Source organism: Zootoca vivipara, chromosome 5, assembly GCF_965207765.1.
Source record: "Zootoca vivipara chromosome 5, rZooViv2.hap1.1, whole genome shotgun sequence".
Lineage (NCBI taxonomy): Eukaryota > Metazoa > Chordata > Lepidosauria > Squamata > Lacertidae > Zootoca > Zootoca vivipara.
Genome location: NC_142588.1, coordinates 10,321,283 through 10,346,558, shown reverse-complemented (window position 1 = coordinate 10,346,558; position 25,276 = coordinate 10,321,283). Strand labels below are relative to the sequence as shown.

Genomic DNA, 25,276 nt, shown 5'->3' with positions numbered 1-25,276 from the left:
GGCAGACGGCAGCGACGGCAAGCAGCTGCAGCTCCGACGACCCAGCTCCGAGTCCAGAGACCAGCCGTCGCCATGGACAGCAAAGCCGCCTTCCTCGCCTTGCTGCTGCTCCTCGGGACCCTCCGCGCCGCCGACGGTAAGTGCTCGACGGCTCGCCGCCCTCCGCCCCGTCGGGGGCCGACGGGAGCGCGCGCCCTCCGCTTGAACTCCAGCGCCTTCGCGGGGAGGCCAGTCCCGGCCGAGGGCGCCCGGAGTCGGCGGCAGACAAAAGCAGGGGAGAGGAGCGGAGGAGGCTGGATCCCGAGCCCAGGGCTGTCGGGGCTCCTCGCAGGTGTTTCTGGTGCTGCTCCGTCGGGAGCCACCGGAGAAGTGCACCCTTGCCTAGCGAAGAGAAGCGGGAGGGAGGGAGGGTGTCGGTGGCTGGATTCCTGTTCCAGAGCAGCGAGCGGCATGATCCATTTTGCGATCGCTCCCAATGTTAAATAAGGCCTGGGATTTGCTTACTGTATTTAGTAGCCGTCAGTGGCTCTGCAGTCAAAAGCGGGCTTTCTCTATATCCCCCCGTTTTGCAGCCCAAGCCAGAGCGAGGTCCGATGGGCGGCAGCTCCTGAACCCGTTTTTGCGACCCTTTCCCCTTGAAAGTAGCAAACGCGGCGGGACTGTCGAACTTTCCCTATAGATGCTGGAGACGGCTTGTCAGTCCAGAATCAGGAATGCGAAGGAAACTGAAAGGGGAGTCCCGCGGGAAAGTTACTACAGGGTATGCACGACTCTCCCCCGCCCACAAAAAAAGCAAACCCACTTGTTCCCGAGTAAAAAAACACCAAAACAACCCTCGGAAACCCACGGAGCGCTTCCTAAAGAGGATGCAGGACTTGTAGGTCCAGCCTAGTTCCTCGCCCGCCGCCTTCTCTCCGGCGTAGCGGGAGCGCCGAGCGCCGCTTTCCCCGCCGTCGAAGGGCTTCATCCTCGCCCTCGGGCGCTTCTCTTGCTTGTGGGCCCCTTCCTTTCTTGTGCGCAAAGGCTCAAGTTGGAGAGAGGTGGGTTTTCTTTCCTCTGCGCCCCCGCTTTCTCCCGCACCCTGGTAGCCCCTCTCTGGATTTCGACGCCACACCGCCAGCGGACCGGTTGCCTGGGAATCTCAGGCACCTTGACGGTGGGGCTGCTGCGCGAAGCCCCCTTCCCTTTCCTCCCGCGCAAAGAGGAGGCCCTTTTTCTCCGGGAGGTGGAAAGGCCAAGCCCTGCGCACCTGCGCCTTCATCCTGCAAAGCCGGGGAACCGACGGGGTAAGCGGCGGCACGACCCTTGCCTCTCTCCACCCGAAGCTGTTCTCCCCTCCCGGGCTGCACAGTCGCCTATGAGACCCGCAGCCCAGTCCAGGCAGTGGCTGCTCAACAGCAGCCCCACTGATGCCAAGTTTGGACACTTGCACCCACGTGGAGGGGGGGGGGCGGGAGCACACCCGTTTGCAGCTTATGCTATAAATTCCTTCCACGCTCCCTTCTGCAATCTGAGGCTGCTTACAAGCTTCTGAGCTCAATGCAAGCTCATTTCTCCCCCTCGAAGAATTCTGGGCACCGTTAAGAGCTGCCGGCAATGGTAGTTCTGTGAAGGGTAAACTACGGTGCTCAAAATCCTTGGAATCAACGAAATTCAGAGGTGATGGACGGCTCAGCATCTCTTGAGCATCCTGGTTTCTGCTCCGAATGACGTAGCAGCCCAGCCTACAGGTCTTTTGTAACTGGCAGGGTTGATGTTAAATCTCTTGCTCTTCTTGACTGTTCCCGCTGCTCTTTTGGTTTGAGAAATACCCACATTTTATGGGTTAATTTATATTCAGTAGCTTCTTGCAGCTTCTTGGGGGACAGATCACCCACTGGTGCCCTCACCTGCTGCTACCCAGGGACTGAGGAGCTTGCCATGATTTCCTTTTGGAGATGCTCCTTCTCCTCCCCTGCCAAGCTAAGGCTCCAGAGCCATCCTTTGCTCTGGCAATAGCTGCTTTTGCCTTCTTCCTTTGCCTTTGTTCTTGCGTACCTGGCCAGCTCTTGGGGAAAGAGGGATCCCCTCCAGCAAGGGACAGTCAGCTGGAGAGTCTCCTTGCTTTGCTTTCAGCCAAGCTGCATTGCAGGGGGTTGGATTGGATGACCCTTGGGCCCCTTCCAGCTCTATTCATAGAATCCAATTCTAGGATTCAAAACTCAGGAAGAGTCAGTGTAGGCAGAGCTGGGCAGGAGGTGCAGAACCCTCACTGAGTAGTCCCTCATTCTTTTGTCACTTGAAGCCACAATATCCTTGCTTGGAAAAGTTAGGGGGACAAACCGAGATTGCGGACCCAAGGCTTTAAAAAGTCTTGTTCAGGATTATCCTTATTGGAGTTCTCCCCCAGGGCAGCTTACAACAATGCAAAAATGCAATACTAAAAAAACCAGCTTAGAAATTTGCAGCCATGCAATTTAAAGGACGGGGGTGGGGTGGGGGGTAGTTTCCGGCATTTAACCTGAAGATGGTTAGGATCCCCCTGGCATCCTGGTTCTCGAACACAGGCAAGATTCAGCTGAGCATGTGCAAAGGATATACTCCTTCAAACCTGCAGAGAAGTGCCAAAGTCTGAGTCTGCACGAATGCGGGGAGAGGGTGTTGCAGGCAGGGCCAGCCAGAGCAGCTCCCCCTTTTTTTGCATCCTCAGGTGAACGGCTCAATAGAGAGGCAACTATAAACATTTGTTTGGTCTGTGCAGCTTCATTTTTAAAAATTGATTTTAATTGCATTTTAAAATTGACAGATATACATCATTTCTTCTTCTTCATTTACGCACAAAATCTATTTACTCTTCTAAACTTGTGCATTTCCATGAGACAATTAATTGGCTCCCAAAGTGTGCATGCACACGAAAGCTCATACCAATGACAAACTTAGTTGGTCTCCAAGGTGCTACAGTACTGGAAGGAATGTTTTTTTATTTTGTTCCCTCTACCTCTTTGCAGCTTCATCATCTGTCTCTATTTCATTTCCCTTTGTACTGTGTTTTAGTATACTTTCAGCCTTCTCTTTATAGAAGATATCTCCTCTAGCTAGCTGTCTTTCATTGGTCTGTGCAACTTCAGAATCACATGATGGAGTAGCCCTCTATACTTGCCCTCCCCAAACCCTCACATTGTGCACTAAGTTCCGTATCACTGATGCAGAACGTTTGTGAATGGATCCCCTGATGTCTTTTGCTAACAGCAGATGCAAGAGAGGTGTGTGGTGTGTCTTAATTTGGACTGGGGGTCCAGGACCGGGAGAAAAGGGTCTCATGCTTTCTGCTTTGTCTCTGGTCAAAAATCCCCCAACACCTAGCTACAGTATTGGGCATGGAAGAAGGGACAAATACATACACAGGATGAATCTCTCCCCCCCCCCATGGTTTCCTCTCTACTGCTTTGGAGAAGAGGATTAACCAGCGGTGGAATTTATTGAGAGATATACCAGCCTGCAGGGACAGACCGTTATTTATTTACTAAAGGCCTGGGAACATTAAAAACCCGTTTGTACACAGTAATACATACTGTGAAGTGGAGATGAGCAAATCTGGGGCTTTGTTTCTAACCCAAGATCCTCCAGCCTTGGCTTGGTGCAAAAGAAATAGAATTTTAAGGCTTCTGAGCTCAGGGACTTGCCATGTACACATCACTGATTACTTCCTTCCATACAAGAAACCAAAACTGCTTCTGGTTATCTCAACATTTCGCTAGTACAGTGGAGTCACTTTCGAACCTATTAACTAAGGATTGGGGATCTGAAGCCTTGCCGGCCTGCAAATCATTCAGAGATCTGCCAGTACAATCTGATTTTACTGTTGTAAATCAGATAGGTTGTAGGTCTTAACCTGGAAAAATCACCCTTCTTGCCCCCCCCCCCCCCGAGGGCACAGTTATCCCTGCAGGAATTGTTGGGAGTTTTATAATCCTGCGGTGGGGAGGAAAAGGTATATAACCCTAGGGACTTTACAACAGGCAACAATCGGCCTGTGATACCCGTAGGTAGAATTTGTAAATTGTTACAGTATATGTAAACTGCAGATTATTATTTTTTAAACCACACCAGCTTCTAAGAAGTAGGTGGGCGAACACAAATGCAGAACAAATAAATAAAAAATTGACTGGCAGACCCAGTAGTTGAACATTTTCCCAGACACGATAGTAAATCAACAGATTTTTTTGTCTTGGGGGAAACTAGGAAAATAATAATGATAATAAATGGGCAGAATGACCACTTATTTGTGGGGAAAAGAGGCCCAGTGGATTCTAAATGTAAAGAGTTCAGTTCCTAAATGAGAGTTTGGAATTGCAGTTACTGCAAGATCACTCGGGGAGGTGGAAATACCTGATTGTAGGAAAGTGGAAGTTATAAAATACAGACTTTTTTTTTTACAGCATTAGCCTGGTTTTTGAGCACCTGTCACCTTAGGGCTATAGAGGGAAAAGGTAACACACACCTTGAGAAGCAGCAAACATGGGTGAATTTGCTGGGATTGTGTTTTGTTCTTAGGGGATTTAAATAGCATTTCCACAGATGCTGACTATTGCTTTACATGAAGATTCTGTCAGCTGTCTGATAGTCTTATAATACCTAAAAGTTTTCCGTGTTTTGAAAATTACTTGGAGGAAACCTGAGCTGTTGAGTGTGTTCATTTGAAAGAACAGTTTGAGGATATATTTTTTTTAAATGATCATGCAGTGCATAATTTTTTTTTTTGAAATAAATAAAAAGAACGCAAACACACCCATTTAGGAATTCTTGTGTGGGATTTGGGACAGCTGAATATGTATTGCTAAAAATGGGAGAGATGGTTTTTGTGGGCACCTTCTCCTGACTCCTATACACCGCTCAGGAGGGTCCTTTGGAGCAAATTCAGTGGGGGGATCTGCAGAAATTATCATCTCCTTTCTCTCTACACCCTTGAATTTGCATTTGGCTAGAAGAGTGGTCATCAACTACCTGAATGATGCTTTACTGTGACACCTGGCGCCTCATAATTACCATAAGTTTATTCCACAGTTGCAAAAGCAACTGGATTTGGTAGAGCCAAATCTGGGCCAGGCCTTGGGTAGCCCAAAGGGCTCGGCTAGCTTCTCCCTCTCTCTGCTTGCAATCCCTTTGCAGAGGAGATGGGGTTATTTTTTTGGGGTGGGGGGTGTTGTTTGGCTTTGCAGAGCTGAGGGCTTCCATTCTCCTGTCTGCCTTTTCATTTGGCCTCAGGTCAAATCCCTTGGCAGGAATAACATTGAAGGGGCCAAGGGCTTTTCATTTGCAGCCTTTATCTTGCTTAATTGCCACCAGCCACTTGGGACAATTAGCTGGCTCCCTTTTTTTAAAGAAAGAAAGAAAGAAAAGCCGTCTCCATTTCTGAGGTTCCAGTTTCTCGCCCCATTTTGCCTTCTAAAACCCACAAACACCAGGATTAGAAGCTGAAATGAGAACTGAAGAGGCTGGCTCCCCTGCAGCTTTGCAAAAGTGCTAAAAATGCCAGGAAGAAATCTCTCTTCCTCCCCTCCCCTTAAGTCTTGTAATCTGCACTGCGAGGTGGTATTGGTATCAGCCCAGCGCATCTAAATCCTTTTCTTTATGCCACCCTCCAGGGAAACCCATCAGCCTGACTTACCGCTGCCCGTGCAGATATTTTGAGAGCAATGTAGCTAAATCCCATGTGAAGCATCTCAAGATCTTGACTGTCCCTGGCTGTTCCCTGCAGATCATGTAAGTTTGCACCCCTTTTTTTCTATTGCATGCTTTTGCCTCTGGAACAAATGCCTTCTTTTCTCTCTCTCTTGTAAACTTTTTTTAAAAAAATTAATATTCTTTATTGACAAATTAAAAGTACAAAATCACAAATGCACAGAGTAAGACAAAACACAGAAAAGAATAGGAAACAAGAAGTAGTACCAATGTAGAAAACAAAACAGAACAACGACAACATAAAAATATATTGTGTACATTACAAAAAGGGGGGGGATCATTATTGTAGTTAAAGGTAAAGGGACCCCTGACCATTAGGTCCAGTCGTGACCAACTCTGGGGTTGCGCGCTCATCTCGCATTATTGGCCAAGGGAGCCGGCGTATAGCTTCCAGGTCATGTGGCCAGCATGACAAAGCCACTTCTGGCGAACCAGAGCAGCACACGGAAACGCCGTTTACCTTCCCGCTTTAGCGGTTCCTATTTATCTACTTGCATTTTGACGTGCTTTCGAACTGCTAGGTTGGCAGGAGCTGGGACCGAGCAACGAGAGCTCACCCTGTCACAGGTATTCGAACCGCTGACCTTCTGATCAGGAAGCCCTAGGCTCTGTGGTTTAACCGACAGCGCCACCTGGGTTAACCAGACCTTAATCTAATAGGGTACGTATAGAAACGATGTTCAAATACAGTGGTACCTCAGTTTTCGAACGTCTCCATTGACGTTTCGGTCTTCGAACGCCGTAAACCGGGGAGTAAATGCTTCTGTTTTCAAACAGGCCTCGGAAGTCGAATGGTGTCCGCTGAGTGCATATGTTATTTTTCTCAATTTTCTCAATTAAATTTGCAAGCCGCCCTTTGCACCTCGGTTTTCGAACGTTTTGGAACTCGAACGGTCTTCCGGAACGGATAACGTTCGAAAACCGAGGTACCACTGTATTGTTAGATTTGTGTGCAAATGTAGACTTGCTGTGCCTTCTCAAAATATTTTGTAAGTGTTAGAAGCAACAATAGGTTTTTTTTGTTATTAGCATTGTTAATTAATTCATAATTGGGTTAATATGTGACAGGGAGAATATGCCTATCCTGCCATTTTTCAGATGAGAAAGATAATTTTGTACCGGATGAAAAACTGTTCGGTATGTTGCAGGTGTGGGGAACCTTAGTCCCGCTAGGTGTTGCTGAACTACAACTCCCAGCATCCCCTGTAAGCATGGCTAATGGACAGGGAAAATCAAAGGTTCCTCACAGCTGGTATAATGTAGGCTACTTGCGTTGTGGCTAGATGCAAATGCTGAAAATAAATAAATTTATTTAGTTGCATTCCTCTCCCTGAGATATTTATCTTGGCCACTCACTTTAAGCAGGGAAAACATGTTAAACCAATTGTATTGCTTGTTTTGCATGATAAAGAGTTCAATTTGAGAAACTTTCTCAGTGAAACATGACTCTTGGCTTCTTTGTCTAGAGTAGCCCCAGAGAGTGGGCTTAGGTCTAAGCAGCTCTTTGTACTTAAGTGGAAATTAAGAGGAAACTACTAGAATGGCAGCTGGGAAGGGGTGAGCAGAGACAGAAGCGGAGGGGATCTGGAAGAACTTCAAAATGCCCCCCCCCCCTTTTTAAAAAAGAACAATCATTTGCCTACTTTTCTTTTAACAAAAATGAGATCTACACAACCAGGGAGAGAAGAGGCTGGGAAGTTCCGATTGCCTGCCTCCCTGTGGCCACTTCAGGCAACGCACCAAACCATAGAAGTTCATTATTTTTGGTTTTAAGGACTGTGCTCACCACTTAAAATCGCCAGAAAGGGCAGGGATAGAACCTGGCCCCCCCCCGTTCTTTTCATACGTAAGGGAAGCAGTTAGCAAATTTATCCCACCAGTTTTGCAAGCATGTCTGTGGAAAGCCTATATAGACCGTTAACACCCTCAGATTATGTAAAATGACGTTATAACCTTAATGCTGTGTGGGGGATTTTTGGCGGAAGCTGCATTAAATTCGATTTAATTAAAATAAAATAAAAGGGAGTACATTGCATCCAATGTACTATCTGCTAAGCATATTTATTCCCTGTAAAGGTAGGAACGCCTAAATTTTATTCAAACTAACGATGAATTTAACTAGTGTTGGAGATACTCCAAGGCACCAAACATGGGTTGGATTTTGCTAGTTTCAAACAGAAACTGTGAGCCTTGTAGAAGGTGGTTCTTTCTAGATTTTGGGTGTGTCCCCTTTAGCCAGGCATGGCCAAACTTGGCCCTCCAGCTGTTTTGGGACTACAACTCCCATCATCCCTAGCTAACAGGACCACTGGTCAGGGATAATGGGAATTGTAGTCCCAAAACAGCTGGAGGGCCAAGTTTGGCCATGCCTTAAGCAGATGAAAAGAGTGAAGAACAGGCACCCCCAAACTTCGGCCCTCCAGATGTTTTGGACTGCAATTCCCATCTTCCCCGACCACTGGTCCTGTTAGCTAGGGATCGTGGGAGTTGTAGGCCAAAACATCTGGAGGGCCGCAGTTTGGGGATGCCTGCCTTACTTGCTGGGCCTTGGGAGCAGAGCTTCCAGTTGTTTTACATTTATATTCAGTACAGCTGAGGCCTTTTCTAAATATTGGACTTCCTTGAGGCCCCCCCCCCCGGGGTTATAGACACTTCTAGGTGCCTGGAGACCAGCCGAACATAGGTAAGTGCTTAAGTGTACTCTGTTGCGGTGATGGTGGCAAGAAAGCAACACTTTTTGCCACCATTGCATCTTCAAAGTTGTCCGGCAGAGCTCTTCCAGGTATTTTGGAACCTGCTTCACTTAAACCCATCGGGAGAGATGATGAAGTCCTGCTTCCACCCACTCCATCCTTGAGAGTACAGGTGTGCCCAAGGTTTCTTGGATGTTTCAGTTTGGGGAGCTTGAGGATGTTGACAAGATGCTTGGAGAGATTTGCCTGGCTTCTCGTGTGTGACCCTTGCCCATCATGGCTAGTTGCATCCTCTGGGAGATAATAAGGTCTCTTTGAGAGAGGGTTGGTCCTGGCTGCTTTGTAGGACGTGGTAGACTGGAATCTCCTTGGATAAACCTATTTGGAACCAGAGTGTTACAACCACTCCTGTCTAGTTACAAATTTCCCCTAATTCAGCAGCTGGCTCGAGCGAGTGGCAGCTGGATACAACCGATGAGGTAGACCAGAGGTAGTCAATCTGGTGCCTTCAAGATAGTATTGGACTCCCAACTTCCATCAATCCCAGCCAGCTTGGTCAATGTGGTCAGGGATGATTTGAGCTACACCATGGGTAGGCAAACTAAGGCCCGGGGGCTGGATCTGGCCCTATCCGCCTTCTAAATCTGGCCCGCGAACGGGCCGGAAATAGAGTTGCCAGACTCAATAGTGGACGGGACTTCTGTGCCTTTAATTGCCCTGATCTCTTTTGAGTCTGGAAACCTTAAAGAGAAATAATAATAATAATAATAATAATAATAATAATAATAATAATAATAATAATAATAATTTATTATCTATACCCCGCCCATCTGGCTGGGCTTCCCCAGCCACTCTGGGCGGCTTCCAACAGAAAAATAAAACACAATAATCTATTAAACATTAAAAGCCTCCCTGAACAGGGCTGCCTTCAGATGTCTTCTAAAAGTCTGGTAGTCATTTTCCTTTTTGACATCTGTTGGGAGGGCGTTCCCACAGGGCAGGCGCCACCACCGAGAAGGCCCTCTGCCTAGTTCCCTGCAACTTGGCTTCTCGCAACGAGGGAACCGCCAGAAGGCCCTTGGTGCTGGACCTCAGTGTCCGGGCAGAATGATGGAGGTGGAGACGCTCCTTCAGGTATACTGGACCGAGGCCATTTAGGGCTTTAAAGGTCAGCACCAACACTTTGAATTGTGCTCGGAAACGTACTGGGAGCCAATGTAGATCTTTCAAGACCAGTGTTATGTGGTCTTGGTGGCCGCTCCCAGTTTAATTTCCAAGCAAAGGGTCTGCTGGTTTCTCTTTAAGGTTTCCAGACTCAAAAGAGAGCAGGGCAATTAAAGGCACAGATGTCCCGTCCACTATTGAGTCTGGCAACCCTTAGCCGGGAATCAGCGTGTTTTTACATGAGTAGAATGTGTCTTTTTATTTAAAATGCATCTCTGGGTTATTTGTGGGGCATCGGAATTCGTTCTTTTTTCCCCCCTCCCCAAAATATAGTCCGGCCCTCCACAAGGTCTGAGGGACAGTGGACCGGCCCCCTGACCCCTGAGCTACACCCATGCATGACTTTGACACCAAAAACAGCTCTGGTCAGCCTAAGAGATTACCTCTGTTGGGAGAGAGAGATAGTTGCTGCAGCAGAGTTGCCGTCACTATTTATCTTGGTGTATCTACCATTTCCCTCATCTTAAGGGGGACACACCCAATTAAGCTTGTCATAACAGAAGTTTCTCATCTCCAATGAAAGGAAACTATTTATTGGTTTTACTTCAGCCAGCTAATTGCATTGTGGGTTGGTGGTCTGGGCAGCTGAAGCAGGCTGGCGATGGATTCTGACGCCTGTTTATTTATCAAGTACAGATTTCCTCCTATTCGGCACCGTTTGTTAATGAAAATCAAAACAATAGGTCCTTCTATATGGCGTTGCGCTTCACATACTTGGATGGGGAATTTGGGGCATATTTTCATTTTTAAAAGTTTTACATATAACCGTTTTTAAGACGCTCCATCCCAAATCACTGTGCAAGTAAACACATTTCGGTGATTCAAAGGATGTCTTTATATATATACATACATACATAACTCCTTGGGATCCCTTCATTTGAAAGGCGTAACGATGAAACTTCAGACCTTCAAAGAGTCAGGGTACGTGTGAATTGAAAGAGTGGTCCCAGAGTTTTGTGTGGATTGATCAAAAAGCAGTTCTGTCCCCTGAATGAGGACCTGGTACTCCAAAATTTATGCTGCTGTCAAACCAGCTGTTAATCAGTCCTTTCACATTTAATGAAAATATATATGAATAATAATGTACAGATCTTCCACCCTTAATATTAAAAAAAAACTTTAGTCTCCCATTGAGAGATGAAAAGCTACACATTTCTTGAAAGGAGTAATTTTATACTATTACAAAACATGTGTTAAAAGCATACAAATATTTGAAAGAGGGTTGATGTCTCCATCATGTACAGCAATCGGTGTGGTGATAGGTATTTAACCATCTGTATGAATCTGAAATTCAAATTTTGCATAAAAATGTACAATGATGAGAAACATCTATGCACTAAAGGCAAATCAAATCACAAAAGTCTTTATTTAAAATATGAAAAAGGCTTTGCAAGAGAGAATATTAGCTGGATCATGGACGTGTTCCTCTGGTTCCCAGAGCAATTATCTGGGCCCTTAGTAGCAACTCTTTAAGAAAATGGCCATTTATTTATATCAACGGTTTTGTGAAGAAAATTTTTACTTGGAAAGAAAAGTCGGCTCTTATTTCCTCCTAAAAAGTGAAAAACCGCCAATCAGATAATGACTGTATCTTACTGAGATTGCTTCAAAACAAGCAGTTATAGGAATCAAGCCTGTGGAAATCAATATGATTCTGCAACTTTCTGAAAGGAAACCATCCCGATTAAAGATGGAACGGTTTAGATTTCTAGCTCTCTTCTAGGCCTAACAAGCATGAGCACAGCAGAGGACCTTTCCCTTGTGTTCTGTGAAAATGCTGAAAGGTGATTTGGTCCTGTAGAAATATTCAGTGTGGGGTTTTTTTGTGTGTGTGTGGTCATTTTACTGGCTGATTTCACCATCACTGAAATTTTCTTTCACTAGCTGCCTACTGTGTAATGTAAAAAGGATAATACTTCATTGCGTCTCATCCAGGAGTTGAACCGAACAAAATTCAAGAGTGCCTTCTCTTGTTCGGGGTTTTAATTCTCTTACTTATTCTGAAATTCCTTCCTCTCTCCCCCTTTTTAAACAGTGCAAGACTGAAAAACAGCAGCAAACAGATCTGCGTCGATCCCAAGTTAAGGTGGATGCAAGAGTATCTGGAGAAATACCTGCACAAGTAAGCCGAGAAACAAAAGGACTTAAAGCTAAACGCACCCTGGGTAAAAACAACAAAAAAAAGCAAAACAAAAAAATGTGCTGATGGCTAGGTCTAACCAAGATGGATCGAGTTTTCATTGAAAACAGGCCTTGCTCTCATTTGGGGCATTTTAAGAGATTTCGGTATTTGGGGCCAGAGAGATGCTTGCTGATTGGGTCCCAACGAGGCCGAGTTTGTTCCTCAGGCCATTCTGACAATCAACTTTAATTCCCTCCCTTCGCTCCCCGGTTTGAACGTGTTGATTGACCCAGCCTGCGGTATCCGAACGCTGGTGATTGATTGCACATTAGATAAGCACTACTTCTAAACTGATCCATGAGCCATGTGTTGCAAGAGAAGGGATGCCACGGTGGGCTTTGGCGGCAGCCCGTGTTGTGGCATTCGGCACCTTTGCAACAGATCTGAACTGCTTGTTGCCACTGCAGACCAAACCCTACGGGCAAAAGGGATTTTTAAGGGGCTCCTTTGGCGTTTGACAAAGATGCTAAGTGAGGTCAATCGAGGGGGAATGTTTGAGGCAGCCACTAGGTTCAGGGTAAGCTAAATCTTTCCCCGCTCTCCCCTTTATTGTTAACATCACAGCTTTTCATTAAACCATACTCACAAGCTCATCGTGCTCTGCTTGAGGTTACACTGCTTCTCTTTTCGTTTCCTGTCTTCTCTGAGATTGGGTCTGGATAATGCAGGGATGTTTGAGCCACTGAGTCCCCGTAGAAAAGTACCACTATCATCAGTTAGAATCAGATCTGGAATGCTCTAGTCTATTTGAATTAGAATCCATACTGCAAATTTGATCTATCAGTTATTGATCAGGATTATATTCTTGGCAGATGCCCTTGAAACGTCAGGATAAACCAGGGGTCAGCAAACTTTCTCAGCGGGGGCCCAGTCCACTGTCCCTCAGACCTTGGGGACGGATGGACTATATTGTGAAAAAAGAAGAACTAATTCCTATGCCCCACAAATAACCCAGAGATGCGTTTTAAATAAAAGCACACATTCTACTCATGTAAAAACACCAGGCAGGCCCCACAAATAACCCAGAGATGCATTTTAAATAAAAGCACACATTCTACTCATGTAAAAACACCAGGCAGGCCCCACAAATAACCCAGAGATGCATTTTAAATAAAAGGACACATTCTACTCATGTAAAAACACACTGATTCCTGGACCGTCTGTGGGCTGGATTTACAGTGGTACCTCACAAGACGAATGCCCTGCAAGACGAATTTTTCGAAAGACGAATGCGTCTTGCGATCTGATGGTGACTTGCAAGGTGAATTCATTTTGCGAAAAATTCGTCTTGCGAATCGCGGTTTCCCATAGGAATGCATTGAAATTTAATTAATGCGTTCCTATGGGCAAAAAAGATTTGCAAGACGAAATTTTCGCAAAACGAATTGACTCATGGAACGAATTAAATTAGTCTTGTGAGGTACCACTGTAGAAGGCGATTGGGCGGGATCTGGCCCCCGGGCCTTAGTTTGCCTACCCATGGGATAAATTGTTATAGCAGCTTTCAGCCATCAACTAAGAGTTTGAGATCATGGCTGCATTGCTGTCAACCTCAAACAAGCCTTCTCTGAACCCTTTGCATATTCTCTTGTCCAGTTTGCCCCAGGACTAAGCATGGAAGCTTTAACTGAGCTTCCTGGGGTTCCACCGTCAGCTGTTCCTGTTGATTTCTGATTTAAGGGACACCTGAAAGATTTTCATTTTTACCAGCAATGTTTGGGCCCAGATGTGCCGCAGCACCGAAAGCCCAGGTCTTAACTGCAAGGCAGGTCGTACCTGTGGGCAAGACAGGCTCCGGAGAAATTGTCTCGTGTGAATATTGCCTGTCGGAAAGGTTTAGTGCAGGGGTAAGGCAACCTAGCGGGACCCAGGTGGCGCTGTGGGTTAAACCACTGAGCCTAGGGCTTGCTGATCAGAAGGTCAGCGGTTCGAATCCCTGTGACGGGGTGAGCTCCCGTTGCTTGGTCCCAGCTCCTGCCAACCTAGCAGTTGGAAAGCATGTCAAAATGCAAGTAGATAAATAGGAACCGCTACAGCGGGAAGGTAAACGGCGTTTCCGTGTGCTGCTCTGGTTCGCCAGAAGTGGCTTTGTCATGCTGGTCACATGACCTGGAAGCTATACGCCGGCTCCCTCGGCCAATAATGCGAGATGAGCGCACAACCCCAGAGTCGGTCACGACTAGACCTAATGGTCAGGGGTCCCTTTACCTTTACCTGTAAGGCAACCTAAGGCCCAGGGGCCGGATGGGGCCCAATCGCCTTCTCAATCCGGCCCGCGGACAGGCTGGGAATCAGCATGTTTTCACATGAGTAGAATGTGCCTTTTATTTAAAATGCATCTCTGGGGTATTTGTGGGGCACAGGAATTCGTTCATCTCCCCCCCCCAAAAAAATATAGTCCGGCCCACCACATGGTCTGAGGGACGGTAGACCAGCCCACGGCTGAAAAAGGTTGCTGACCCCTGGTTTAGTGCAATCCGCCAGGAGTCCCTGCAGAAACTCCCATTTCAAAAGGGCTTGCACAAAAGATGTCCCTGGAGGATCGTGCCCTTTTGACGAACACCCATTTTGCCCATCTGCACAGTACTGAATTTCCACTGCATTCCAGAGAAGGTTATTTCAGAGCACACTTGTTACCTGTCAATCAGTTTATAAGTCTCTGAATTGCAGCCACGAGCCTATGGGTAGCTTAAAGGCTGCCTTGCCCGTAAAAGAGTGTCAAATGAATATCTGCAGTTATATCAATGTGGTTTATCGATAGTTTCTATTTTTCACATGTACTAACATTGTATTGCATATCATACTATATATATAAATATATAAATATATATATTATATATACACACACTCTAGCAATAAAAGTGGCTATTTTTTATATTACAAAAGCCCAGTTGTATTTGGAAATTTATTTTTCTGAAATAAAATACTTTTTTTAGATGGGCTGTTGTAAAGTTGCTTAAATTTCACGTCCGTATGTGTCTGAATGTGTGTGTGTGAGAGTCGCTCTGAAGGTCTCTTGGGCCGAGATTGCTTGTTGAACGTGTGGTGAACTGGGGACATGTGGTTACAATATGAAGTGAAAGCGTCCTGCCAGGAAACAAACTTTTGTTGCTCACTAACTGCTTACCTTTTTCTTACTGCTCTCCCATGCGCTACTAGGGATGAAAGGCAGCAATGACAATGTCCAAAACAATCAATCAAACAAACAAACAAACAAACACAAACAAACAAACGCAGAGCCATGCAAAGAGAGCACCTTGTTTCATGGTTCTCCTCACTAGTACAGTAGAAACTTGGTTCTCGAACAGCTTAGTTGACAAACAAATCGGCTCCCGAAAAAACGACAAAAACCTGGAAGTAAGTGTTCCGGTTTTTGAGCGTTTTCCGGAAGCCGAACATCCGACGCGACTTCCGGTTGAGTGCGGGAAGCTCCCGCGGCCAATCAGAAGCCACGCCTTGGTTTTCGAACGGTTTCGGGACTCCCAGAATGGATTAGGTTTGAGAACCAAGGTTCCACTGTACTTAAATTTACAATGGAGGACAAAATTAGGCCATGCTTGGTATGCAAACCAAGGAATTGTTCCGGCCAGGAGTTCTTTTCCATGTGGAAATTGTCTTAACTTGCCTGTCTTGGCAGTTTTATTTATTGTTGTTGTTGCCATTTAAGACAGTGGAACATCATCCCAGCAAATTTCACGTAAAACCCAGGGGGTTGGCTTCTGGTTGACTGCTGGGCACAATTTTTATGCTGTTATGTTCCATCCCAGTACAGCAAATCATTATACCTTGGAAGTGGAACAGTCTCGTTCTTGAACCTTTTGGCTCCTGAACGATCGAAACCCGGAAGTGACTGTTCTGGTTTTCGAACGTTCTTTTGGAAGCCAAACATCCTACGGGGCTTCTGTGGCTTCTGATTGGCTGCAGGAGCTTCCTGCAGCCAATCAGAAGCTTTGCTTTGCTTTCCGAACATTTTGGAAGTCGAACGGACTTCTGGAACAGATTCCGTTCGACTTCTAAGGCACAACTGTATAAGGAATCAGGTCCTCTCTTGAAACTTACTAACCTGTGGATACCTTTTATGGAAATAATAATAATAATAATAATAATAATAATAATAATAATATACCATCATCACTACTACTACACTATTAATGTACATGCTGCTTTAACCCCCAAACCCAACAGTGGCCTGCTCCTCTACTAAGCCTATCTTCTAAATTTCAAGAATTAGTGAGACTGCAAAAGTAATGGATTCAAACTACAAGAAAGAAGATTCCACCTGAACATTAGGAAGAACTTCCTGACAGTAAGAGCTGTTCGACAGTGGAATTTGCTGCCAAGGAGTGTGGCGGAGTCTCCTTCTTTGGAGGTCTTTAAGCAGAGGCTTGACAGCCATCTGTCAGGAATGCTTTGATGGTGTTTCCTGCTTGGCAGGGGGTTGGACTGGGTGGCCCTTGTGGTCTCTTCCAACTCTATGATTCTAAGGAAGAGAGCCCAAGGTAACCAGAGATTGCTTTGTTTGGGTTGAAGCCAGAGGTCTCACAGAAAAGGTGTGGGTTTGAGGCGACATATGTTTCTAGTGCTGTCCTGAAGTGCTTCAGTTTTGCCTGAGTCGATCCGTGAACCAGATTCTGAGGACCACCAAGCTTGACATGACATGGGGGAGACGTGAACAGCCTTCCAGCTTTTCCAGAGGATTTGGGGGAGGGGCAGCCAGGGGGGAGAGGGAAGCTTAACCCTTTCCCCCATGGGCTGCTTTCTCCCCCAAAATAATATTCCCTAGGAGGTTTCCTCCCTCCTGCCCCTACATTCATAGACCGTGTAGATGCACTGAAGTAAAAAACAAAACTCCCCCCAAACTGTCAAGATACTTCTACCCTATTCAGTTTGATTTGGTCCTGGGAATGCGTTTTCCTGGGTTCAAAGTAAGGCAGAAAAAATGAGCAAGGATTTCACCTAAGAAGGTACCTCTCTTGTCCATCGCTGTTTACAAAGCTGGTTAAATAAGAAGCAACGGCAGAGTATCCTTGGAGAACAGCGAGCAATTAACACCCGAGATCTGCCAGGTTGACCAGAGCCTATCTGGAGATAGGCTGCCCTAAGTCTTCCATCTCGGCTCAGATGGGGCTCAGCCAAGATAGCGGTAAGTCCCCAAAAGGTGCCAGTTTGTGGGAGCATGGTGGTGACAGGACAAGGCAGGAGGAGACTAACCCCTTTTTTTCAGCTCAGTCATGTGTCCGAGTAAGGCTGTGAAAGTTATACTGTACAGTGGCACTTTGGTAGTCGAATGGCTTGGCTCCCGAACAAACCGACTCCTGAACAAATCTCAGACTCGGAAAGGAGTGTTCTGGTTTGCGGACATTTTCCGGCAGCTGAATGTCTGATGCGGCTTCTGATTGGCTGCAGGAAGCTCCTGCGGCCAATCAGAAGCCGCGCCTTGCTTTTCGAACCATTTCGGAAGTCAAACGGACTCCCGGAAAGGGTCGTCAAATTATATCTTAAGTTTTCCCTCTGCCAGACTTCGGGCAGCTCAGCCAGCAATAGCGTGGCTCCTTAACAGTGTTTTGATCAGCAACAAGGCACACCAGCCTCATTTGCCCCGGTGTAAATCACACCAGCTTCCTAAAGTTTGGCTTGTTCTGCACCCATATAATGAAGAAGAAGAGCTGTGGTCAGCTTGATTCAAAGGGATGCTTGTTTTGCTGCTCAGAATGATGCCCCTCCCCAGAGAAAGACATGCATAAAGGACCAGGTAAGTCACAAAGGCCTAGCCATTCCTTACTGCACCGCTGGAGGTGAGAGGCAAGGATGCGCCTTCCTCGAGAACCTGCTTAGCAGTAGCATTTTTTGCTCATTTGATTTTTTTCTCCAGCTTTTGGGGCCCTTTCTAAGCTCATGCTTCAACCCAAGCCCCTTGGGCAGCTGCCCCCTTCTGCACAGCAACTCACAGATTTTGCACACAACTGTGACCTGCTCCTGATGTGGACCGAGACACGAATCTGATCCTGGCATTAGAAGATGCTCAGAAGGGGGTGGGGCATCTTAAAAGCAGGCATCTAGAGCTGCAGGTAGCAGAAAGATACGGTACTGCAGCCAGAAACACCCATATATCTCCTGCCTCAACAGTACAACATGCGAACGTCGCTAGTTTATGGGATAGAGGTGCAGTTCCCACTTCCAATGCCGAGATGAATTACGCTCTCCAGAACACCACGGAATGATGGTTCCCTCCTCACAGAAATATCTTGGGTGGTGTGTTTTGTATGCCTTCTACTCAGTGCTGTTTTTCCAGAAAAAAAAGGTGCTGGAACTCGCCGTGTTCTCTTATAATGGCAACGGCGCCCACCTGAGAGGTGTCCCGGAGCTGTGTTCCGGCGAGTTCCGGCTGAAAAAAGCCCCTGCTTTTACTGTTCCCTTCATTATGTGACTTTAGATGAGCACAGCTAGCCCTGGAACTGAAGAACAGCAGTCTCCCCATAAAAGGCTTCTTCTTCAAGTTTTGTAAATAGCAGCGGCGTGCCCACGTCCTCAGCAGGCCGTGTGCGTCCAGATCAGCCGGCAGTTGCTTCCCTACAGGCCTACCATCTTCCCTCAGACCCTTCCCTTAACAGACTCTCACTCTGTTCTTTATCAACAGGAGATTCAAGATGTAAGAGGCGAGCATTGTAGCTGTCCACAGGATGCCTCACTGTAGAAGCCAGAAAGCAGAGGTCCCGCTATTAGGGAGCGATGAGGGCATCTTCTTTTTATCACGCAGCACAAAGCGGCGCTTCATGCACTTCCCAGAGCCTCTTGTTCGCACAGAATGCCTTTGCCTTTTGCCAATACTAGCCGATTGTAGCAGGAACTCTCCGCAAAGTTTGGTTTATCACGTAGTAGCACTGACGCCAGCAGCAGATTGAAAACGTTGCTTCGTATATGGCGATTCCTTTCTGCTGTGCAGAACCCTGCCACATATCAGGAGTTTCCATGCAGGTTAACAATCTACTGTGGTTCATTTGTATGGAAAGGAATGAGGGGTGTGTATGTGTGTGGGTTTGTGTGGGTGTCTGTCCTACTGACATTTGTAGAGAACACTCTTTTTTCCCTGCAGACCTATGGTGGAAGATGGGACATCCTGCAGCCACCCAGAGTTTGCACAAAAAGTGCTTGATGCATTCCACGTATTTGCAGGTGAACAATTCCTATTCACGTGGGCCCAATGCACAAGGGTCTAAATAGGATGGTTTCGAAAGAGTGACAGGCACTGTGACTTCACCTAGGAATTTCCTCTTTCAGAAATGTTGAACCAGCTCATGTCGGACTTTGGGATCTTTCTTTGGCAGGGGAAAATGGTCTTTGTTCGCGAGCTCCGTAATGCCTGAGCCACAAGGTTGTTTCATGTGTGGCAATTGCAGGAGTTGCTGCAGTTTAAATTTCTGTGTGCTTTTGGTTCATGGATGCTCCAAACAGTAGGCCACTCCTCCCTGTGAATTAAAGTGGTGAAAAGTGATCATTTCCAAAAGAAAGAAAGAAATGTATTAAAATATCAGAGAATATACAAAGTGGAGTTACGTGCATTGTGAGAGGATATCTTTTATGCTCTGTCCTCCTGCATATAGCTTAGAGCAGGCATCCCCAAACTGCGGCCCTCCAGATGTTTTGGCCTACAACTCCCATGATCCCTAGCTAACAGTACCAGTGGCCGGGGAAGATGGGAATTGTAGTCCAAAACATCTGGAGGGCCGAAGTTTGGGGATGCCTGGCTTAGAGACTCCTTGGAGTGCGTATGTGCTGGTGAATGTTAAATCAGGTGTCAAAATTATCTGGATATTTTGTTGGGATCACAGATTGCGAGTCTGAAATCTCTTGGGATGCATTGGTTTCTGAACCCAGTCCAACATGGGCTCAGCTGCAGTCTTTGCTTTTAGTGAATCGCTCCAGAGCATGTGAGCTAAATTTGCACCAGAGACTTACCTGATACGCCAAAAAGTGTCTCCCTTTTTCATTGAACGTGAAATGCCAAAGAGAACCTCTGGCTAGTCCCGGAGCCTGTTAGCTATCCCGCTCGCCCATCACTTGGAGTCAAGTAGCAAAGGTGAAGCCGCATGAAAGATGTTGCTTGTGAAACTGGGGCACGGATGGATGCTCGAAGCTTTCTTGCACATGGGGAATCTGTACTGATGAGCGGGGTTTGGCTGGTATTTATGCACTGGCAAAGGGAGAGATGATGAGCACAAAAAGTTTCCAGCTAAGCCCCTGCATATGTACAAGGTTCCTGATCCTTAAACCTGTTCTTTTATCTGCCTGTGACTTTTCTCCTGACAGACTGGTTTAGAGAATCTTGCTCAGTACATTCACATTGTTGCATTGATCTGAGCACGACCCAGTTTAGCCAGAGGTTGAAAGCTGAATTTTACTGTGTCAAATCCCTCATCTGACACTCGAGCCCATCCCTTCAGCACAGAGCGCAGTTGTTCAGCTGACTTTGCCAGGGTGCATGGGAGAAATGCCCTCCATGTGACAAAACAATGCGCAAATGGGCTCCTCCTGTTATGATGACTTATGGAGGCCCTAGCTCACATGCCTGTCCTGTAAGTGAGAGGAGGAGTAAAATGACAAGCTTTCCCACACTGAAGCTAATTACGGATGAAAATGAAATTCAGAGGGAAGAGAAAGAAAACAACAATACTACACTGGCAAATGGAGAGTAGCACTGAACTGATTAAGTTCCCATAAATGTGGGGAGGAAATCACAGGAGAATCTTTTACACTGGGCTTTAGCTAGAAGTTTTAGCTGACGGCAGCAACGCATGGTATTTATGGAACTGCAAAATGACAAATTATGTTTCTGCAAAATGTGCCTCTGTAGTCCAAATGTTTTTAAAATAATGAATGAATGTTCAAGAAGTCCTTTAAAACATAAGAAAGTGATGGATAACGAGTCCAGGTGGAGCCTGTGCCCGTTATTAGCTGCACTAATTTGCCTTTCTTGCTGTTGCTGATAATGCATTTATTAGGGGAGGAACAAATTCAAAAGACACCTCAGAATCTGCAGGAATGGACCCAGGAGTCTCGACCAGGGGTGGTGAATCTTTGCCCCTCCATATGTTGCTGGACTACAAATACTACAATCCTGATTGTTGGCCATGCTGGCTGGGACTGATGGGAGTTGCTCTTCAGTAACACCTGGAGGGCCAAAGATTCATCATACCTTTGTCTAGGTACCCGCAATTGATATATCTGGAAGCAGAACATTGAAAGAGAGAGTCGTACTTTGACTCAAGGAACCCATCTTTGGCCATTAGCATTTGTCAAAACCAGTCTTTCTGTTCCTCAGGGAAGCTGTTGAATGACAGGAAAAATTCTGTAGTCATGGAGTAAAGCGAAAGGCCAGCTCCCTGTAGTCTTTGTTATTAAGAGCCCTGAAATGTTGGACTGAGAGAAACGGAACATTTTCTCTTTTTTACTCCAAATAGCACCCTCTGAAGGTACTTCTGGACCCTCCAAGTGTCCCTATTTTCCAGGGACGGTCCCCATTTTACAGAAGCTGTCCCAGTTTCTGATTTAATCCCAGAAAGGTCCTGGTTTCTCCCTAGAATGTCCCTATTTTCATCAGAGAAATGTAAGAGGGGACGTCTCTATTTTCATCGGAGAAAAGTTGGGGGGGGTATGTGCTTCTCCATATGGTTCAAAACAGATAGTTACCCTACTTTTTTACCCCTTCGGGTGGTGGTGGGTTGCCTCAGAAGGGCATTTGGAGCTGATAACCTGTGAGTCAGAGAAGCGAAGGGTACTCTCTTCATGACGGCTTCTCAGCTCCCAATATCCTCTTGAATGGTGACATGTAGAAATACCACCATGGAGAACTTAAACCCAGGCGATGTAAAGGCAGCAGAAGAAAACAGTTCCCCTTGACCAGCAGCATCTATTTAGGGCCTGCCAATATGGCTTCAGAAACACTACAAAGGCACTCCCATCACATGGAATCCAATTGTCACTATGCCTCTTAACGTGGTATATGGAGAAATGTCTACTACTTACAACTACCTTTTCCACCCAGAGCAGCTGCAATGAGGCTGGATTGGAAGCAGCCGCCACGAAGCGGTTTAATGATATTTCTTGGTTTTTCAGGGTGGCTTGGATGCAATTCATACTGAGTTCCCTGTGTGTGTGTGGTATTTGCACACAAATGCCCACAAATCTTCCCAAATAATGTGAAAAAGACTTTTATCTCCCGAAAGGCAGCTTTATAACAATATTTCATGCAGTGCTTTTTTAATAATAATAATGAAATATTTTGAGAACTTCTATATGTCTTTGCAAATTATGATAGCACTTGTAATTTCCATAATAAAAAAATATGTATTCAAATTCCAGCTCTTTTCCTAGTAAGTAGTGTACGTCTCTTTTTCCTTTGGCGCAAACAAATACGATGTGGAAGAGCGGTTCCTTTTTCTTTCCCTCCCTCACTGTGGTTCTCAAGCCTGTATGGCTGGGTATGTTCCATGGGAAGTTTTTGGGATGGGAGAGACTATTCCCAGAAGGCCTGTAAGCACAAAACAGTCCATCACGCAGCGAAGATGCCTTTTCTGAGGTGAACGAACCATTCAGCTTTCGTTAAACAATTCATTACTTCTCGTTACTGCTTCTAGGCACAATTTTAAGGGACCTGGATAAGATTCCCTCAGCCATGCAGGGGCTATAAAATGTGGACCCGGCCCCTCTCACTTCCCAGCTCCTTGCCCCTCCAGACCTCAGCAAAAGGCCGCCATATTGCACTAACTCAAGCTCTGGTATCCGAGACCTGGCTACTGTCTCCACCCAAAAAATCTAGGCAAACAACCCAAGCTGAAGCTAACTTGGGTCCATTAGGTAGGGAACTTGGGTTGTCTGTGCCAAGGGTAGTCGACGTGGTGCCTTTCGGAAGTTGTTGGACTACAACTCCCATCAGCCCTGACCCTTGGTTATGCTGGCTGGTGCTGACGGGAGTTGAAATCCAATGATATCTGGAGGGACAGCAAGTCTTTGCCAAACCTGTTTACTGTCAAGGTCCAGCAGGCAGAGGCCATTCTAAGTAACACCAGAGCATCCCTCTCCTTAGGACCAATAATTAGTTGTGAAAACTTTGCACCAGATGTACCGGAATCTGGATTGTAGTGGAAAGAAGCATCTCTCTGTTGGGGTGGGAGAAACATCTCGCAGAGCAGCTCTCTGTATCAAAACATGCACCGTGAGAGGGAATGTTCTATTACAGGAGTGGGAAATTTAACCGGGCACAACACATTTAGGTCACAGCCCTTTTCTGTCCATTGTTAGCCTGGTTCAGTGAATTACAGGTACGACCTTTTCTCCTGAGCAGTGCTTTTTTTTTTCTTCCTAAAAAAATGTTTAGGGGTGCTCTCATTTTGACTCAAGAAAACCACCATATTATAGTTCAAATCGGGGAAAATAAATACAGTAGATGGACAAAAATACAAAGATTCACAAAATGTTTAGGGCAGGGGTCAGCAAACTTTTTCAGCAGGGGGCCGGTCCACTGTCCCTCAGACCTTGTGGGGGGCCGGACTATATTTTGGGAAAAAATATGAACGAATTCGTATGCCCCACAAATAACCCAGAGATGCATTTTAAAGAAAAGGACACATTCTACTCATGTAAAAAAATGCCGATTCCCGGACCGTCCGCGGGCCGGATTTAGAAGGCGATTGGCCGCATCCGGCCCCCGGGCCTTAGTTTGGGGACCCCTGGTTTAGGGGTTTGCGTACCACTGTGTCCCCCCAGGGAAAAAAGCACTGCTCTTGAGACAGGCTCTGCACCTTTAACAAATGCAGAAATTCAGTAGGTCCAACTAACCCACTTTGCTACATCGACTGGCATGCAGGACTTTTTCCTCCTGATTAAAAAAAGCTGTGTAGCCATGCGGTGAAAACCATCACATCTCCCCGCCCCCAAAATAATTTTTATTGGTTTTCATGTAAATACAAGAACAACATATAACTACAGTAACTTATTCAGTGGTACATTCTTAATAATTTTCATGTGCACAAGCAATATGTTTATGCATTATCAATTCAAGCATCCTCTCCACAAAGACTCTTGTTTTGCGCGTGGAATAAAAGTATCTTTTGTCTCATTTATAAAGTAAGGAAAGGAAGCCAAGCCTCACCCCAAAATGTCTAACCCTGAAGTGCCTTTACTTACCGTTCTGTGGCGAGTAAGGGGTTCTGACAGAGCCACATTCTAAATATTATTTAACTGGATTTCAATGGGGAGTGAACACTGTCATGTCTGAAGGGGGCTTGTGCATATGAACACAAAGGAACATGGACAAAAGGAGCAATGTTGATAATGAGCATGCGCTGAAGACCCTCCAAGTGTTCTGATTTCCCAGGGACAGTCCTGGATTTACAGAAGTGTCCCGCTTTTCCTAAGGATGTCCCTATTTTTATCAGAGAAACATTGGAAGGGACGCCTCTGCTTTCATCAGATAAATGTATGGAATAGGATGCCCCCATTTCCATCGGAGAAATGTTGGAGGGCATGAGTCAAGATTGTGCGAAGTTGGTGTCGTGAAATTCTACTCAGTATTGATCCAAAGCAGATTCTAGCGTATAGTTAGCAGAGTAACAACTTAAACACGTTGCAGGATTTCAAAAAAAACAACAACGACCAGAGGCAATTAATATTTCATCCAGCAGAGCCTTACTACTACCGAAGGCAAATGAGCATAATGGTCACATTCAAGATTGGCACTGTCCATAAGGAATCCAGTTGCAGCAGACTTAAACTTACACTAACTTATAACAAGTCTAAAATCTTAACACTAAGCAAAACGCCACAATAGAAGGAAAAGAACTACAAAGAGCAGGTGTGAAAGTCAGGCTCCTTCTGGTCTCTTATTATAGTCAGCATGACCTTCAAAGAAGAGATAACAGAACCCGTTTAAACCAGCTGTACTCAGCTTCTCTGAAGGAATAACCCAAACACTAGGGCCGGCTCTAGGAGTAGGCTGGGTGGCGTGGGGTGCGAGGGCGCCGGACCGGCAGGGGGGCGCTGTGCGGCAGCCCACCAGCCACGGCAAGAAACGGGGCGGGGGCGCCGGAGCAATCTCCGCACCACGGCGCCCCGGCGCCCGACATGCTTGAGACGGCCCTGCCAAACACCATGAACCTTCTGCTTGCTTCTTTCGCACAGAAAAGCTTCCAGAACCCTCTTGAATTAAGTAGAATAGGAAATAATAATAATAATAATAATAATAATAATAATAATAATAATAATAATATATTTATATCCCGCCTATCTGGCCGGGTTTCCCCAGCCACTCTGGGCGGCTTCCAACAAAATATTAAAATACAGAAATCCATCAAACATTAAAAGCTTCCCTAAACAGGGCTGCCTTAAGATGCCTTCTAAAGGTCTGGTAATTGTTATTCTCTTTGACCTCTGGTGGGAGGGCGTTCCACAGGGCGGGTGC

The 25,276-nt window shown here is 46.1% G+C and overlaps 1 protein-coding gene across 2 annotated transcripts; it reads left to right on the top strand.

The window, feature by feature from the left end:
* On the top strand, window positions 1-22,173 carry CXCL12 (C-X-C motif chemokine ligand 12). Of its 2 annotated transcripts, XM_035138239.3 has the most exons (4): window positions 1-136; window positions 5,625-5,742; window positions 11,674-11,760; window positions 18,458-22,173. In XM_035138239.3, the coding sequence occupies exons 1-4, from the start codon at window positions 73-75 to the stop codon at window positions 18,471-18,473; spliced, it is 285 nt and encodes a 94-aa protein (XP_034994130.1). In that variant the 5' UTR covers window positions 1-72; the 3' UTR covers window positions 18,474-22,173. The 2 variants fall into 2 exon arrangements, with proteins under 2 accessions (XP_034994130.1, XP_088526182.1); XM_088670056.1 differs by lacking the exon at window positions 18,458-22,173 and having other exon boundaries at window positions 11,674-11,764.
* The last annotated feature ends 3,103 nt before the right edge of the window (window positions 22,174-25,276 follow it).

What these genes read in the sequence shown, in the direction of transcription:
- CXCL12 (XM_035138239.3), top strand. Translation starts at nt 73, where the DNA reads ATGGACAGCAAAGCCGCCTTCCTCGCCTTGCTGCTGCTCCTCGGGACC. An exon ending in GACCCTCCGCGCCGCCGACG is followed by an intron (nt 137 to 5,624) that starts GTAAGTGCTCGA and finishes GCCACCCTCCAG; the next exon opens with GGAAACCCATCAGCCTGACT. An exon ending in GGCTGTTCCCTGCAGATCAT is followed by an intron (nt 5,743 to 11,673) that starts GTAAGTTTGCAC and finishes CTTTTTAAACAG; the next exon opens with TGCAAGACTGAAAAACAGCA.